Genomic DNA, 3591 nt, shown 5'->3' with positions numbered 1-3591 from the left:
AACTGTATGCATATTTATCATCCAGCAGATTTTGTCATATTTCCAGGAGACCTGTAATACATCTAAGAAAGAACCAACATGCATGATTGCTTTTTGTGACAAAGACACATGTTCTTCAATGATTGTATCACAGAAAGAATTCTAGGAGTCACTGGAAGCTCAAGACTGCCATGATATATGTGATCTTTAGTGTATGGAAACTTTTGTTCATGAATGTAGTTGTTCCTTCCTTTATGCTCCCTAACATCAGTCTAACTTCAGTCTTCTGTCTCTGTCCAGATGTGACTGATGGTTCCACCTGCAGGAGGCAGACGTTGTTTGGTGTGGTGACAGTGATTGATCTCCTCAACTACATCACCACACACGAGGATCGCTTGTCACCTGAATGCTCGCCGTCAAGCAGCGAATCTCTGTGACTGTTTTTTACCAAGAGGCAGCACATGATCACCTGCAGTCCACTCTAAGTCCCAAAATCAATTTTAAATGATAATCTATTTTTTTTTAAATCATTGTTTGTTTATCAGCAAAACAAAATACACATTAATAGCCTAAGTTGTTACATTTAACTTCTAATTCACTTATTTACAGCTGAAATGAAATGAAATGAAAAATACTTTATTTATCCCAGAAGGGAAATTCAATAATGATATATAAATAATAAATAAATAAATGATTCACCTTTTGAAAAATGTCAATCTCCAGCAGGGACTGATGGGACTGAGAGACAAGCAAACCATTTGTTGTTGTTGTTTTACGAGATGTACGACAGTAAGAACACAATAGAAACACATCAGCCTTAGTTATTACAGAGATAATCTATCCAGCATCGATCTATGACATTTAATAATCATGACTGATAACTAAGTGTTAAACACTGTATTTACTTTGTAGCTCTACAGACTGAAGGAGTGAATAATGTCTTAAAATGAAGCTCCTCTTACTGATTCTCTCTGAATGGACTTTAGCATCAGATATCAGACCTTCTAGAGTTTTCTCAGGTCTTCCTCTGTGACTTTGACCTCTTCCAGGTTAATGCAGCAACTAGTTAGATGTGCATATATGCTTCATACTTACTCTGCACAGTGACAATGAGTGAAGCATCTCTGTGAAAACAGATGGACGGTGCTTGTAAATAGTCTGTTTTTTTTTTTTTTTTTTGATATAGTTAAAGTTCTTCTCTTGGAATTTATAATATATATATATATTCTTAAAACCCCTTATGGAAACGTTAACAGGGTTAAAAAAAAAAAAAAAAAAAGATTTTCACCTGAGGGGGTCTTTAAAAATGTACAAGGCTTTGCTCCCACTAGATTTTAAAATGAAATACACAGACAAGTCTTCTAACTAAAGTATGGTGCCTTACAGCTGTGGCCTTGTCTTGGTTTTCTGTATATTTTTAACAGGTTGCATTTGTTATGTTTTCATGACTGAAACTGAAGTTATTTTAGGTTGTACTTACCTCTGATGATTTCCTGCTGCTCAGTACAGGCGGGTAGATAAAGGCCTCCATCTACTGGCTGAAAATATTAAGTCAGGTAACAACATTTATATTAGGAAGGTTTGGGCTTTATGTTTTGTAAGACACCTTAATCCTCTATAAATTTGTTGCAAAAAAACTGAACTGAAAAGTGTGTTTATTGTGTAAAACGCGTTCATTTCGCCCTATAACTTTGTAAGAGTTTACAGTTGAGCTTCCAACAAATGTGATTTCATTCTGTTGTAGATTAAAGGGGATTTCCACCAGTTTAACACCTCACAGTCTGTTTAGAGCTCTCGAAGACTGAGCTTAAGGTGACATTAGCTGCTACTAGGAACCTGAATCGTTAGCTGTCTGGCAGAGTTGCATTGTTGGTAATGTAGGCATCCAGTTCTGACAATGTGTGGTATAAAATTACAACACCTATGGTTGTGTTGCAGCGATGCTTTGATGTGTTTTCCTTCTGTTTGACAGTTCTATAGGCGTGTTATGTGCACTCAGTATGTGCAGGTGAATAACTGCCTTCACCAGCAGAAAATATCAAACCAGGAAAACCTAATGACTAGAAACAGACAAGAAGGATTTCAAATGACAGGAGTCTCTTGCACACTTTAAACTACCACAATTAAGTTGCATGAAAGATTTATGAACTGATCAGTCACAACTTCAAAACCACCAATAGATTAAGTGAACAACACTGGTAATCTTGCTTCAATACAATGTTCTGCTTATAAACCTTTGACCCCGGCGTTGATGTGGATGTTACTTTGACACCTACCACCCACCTAAACATTGTTGCAGACAAAGCACACCCCTTCATGTCTCTCCCAGTAGGACAATGTGCCACACGAAACTGCAAAAACTACTCAAAACTCTAAGGTGTTGATGTGGCCTCAAAGCTCCCTTGATCCAAATCCGATTGAGCATCTGAGGAATGCTCTGGAACGAGTCCGATCTACTGAAGAGCCAGCGCCAGCACCCGGGTCCCAGACACTACAAGACACAGTCAGAAGCTCTGTGTCCATGTCCAGAGTTCTTTTAGAGCCACAAGAGGGGCCTATGCAATACCAGCTGATCGGTGTATACTATATGTTACTAAATCTGCATGTGCAAGTAGACATGTCTTAAAACACACTCAACAAGAGATAATTTGGAGTCGCCCCTGTTCCATTTTAAGATGTGTTGCTTCTTCACCCTGCAGAGTCTGACACAAAAAAAACTGTTTTCACATTCATCTGTGCTGAATGCGGAAAAGTCTCAGTTTTTATCTTAAATCTGACTTTAAGCTCTGTGCATGAAAGGCATCACAACGAATCTGAAACTGGCGCTGGTTTAATGTGCAGCTTACATGGTGTGACATGGACACTGAGAATGGACTTTTCAGTGAAGTAGTTTGCAGCCATGAAGTTACCTTTAATATAAACAATATATTTATAGATGATGGATTTCTCAACCAGCAAAACGCAGTTAATATTATAACAAGTGAGAACTCTTGCTCACTAAGTCCTTGACTGTGCATGAGGTGTGTGTAATACATCACCAGACCAGAGGGAGGCAGAAACGACACACTGCAGGAACACATTCAGTCCTGTGTGTGGTACATTGTGACCTGTCAGTTGACTGAGTTCACAGCTTCAGGCTCCTTCAAGCTGCCGTCAGTCAGTGACGTTGTGTGTTTTCATACACAACTCAACGCCCTGCCTAGGTTTTAATGCTGCGCTTCATAGCAGGGAGAAAAGAAATAGATTCAAGAGGCAAAACCCTTAAAATATTCCCCACATTGACACATTTTGATTAATACAAATACAGAATGTGTAACTACATCCACGCATATTTTTGCACAAGTGTTACAGTTGTATTTATGTATTTATTTTAAAATTAAATTGTAAATTGTACAAATGGAAATCTTTGTATTGTACTCTTTTTTCCTGTTTGCTTTTTATTTATTTATTTTTATATATTATTATACAATCATTTATTTTGTGCGCTTGCTACTATGATAAAACAATTTCCCTTGTGGGTCATTAAAGTTTATCTAAGTCTAAGTCTAAATGATGTTTTGTTTATATTGAATTTCCCTTCTGGGATAAATAAAGTATTTTTCATTCATTTCA

At 37.3% G+C, this 3591-nt stretch overlaps 1 protein-coding gene across 1 annotated transcript in view; it reads left to right on the top strand.

The window, feature by feature from the left end:
• Window positions 1-416, top strand: part of cbsb (cystathionine beta-synthase b) — a 10112-nt gene extending 9696 nt beyond the window's left edge. The window contains exon 12 of the mRNA XM_008275605.1: window positions 280-416. Within this exon, the coding sequence (XP_008273827.1) occupies window positions 280-416 (137 nt within the window). The remainder of the gene's footprint in view (window positions 1-279) is intronic.
• Window positions 417-3591: the final 3175 nt, after the last annotated feature.

The sequence above is a fragment of the Stegastes partitus genome, unplaced genomic scaffold (genome assembly GCF_000690725.1).
Source record: "Stegastes partitus isolate 25-593 unplaced genomic scaffold, Stegastes_partitus-1.0.2 Scaffold55, whole genome shotgun sequence".
NCBI classification, from domain to species: Eukaryota; Metazoa; Chordata; class Actinopteri; family Pomacentridae; genus Stegastes; species Stegastes partitus.
Note: the sequence above shows the minus strand (reverse complement) of the source record. Positions and strands in the feature narration are given on the sequence as shown.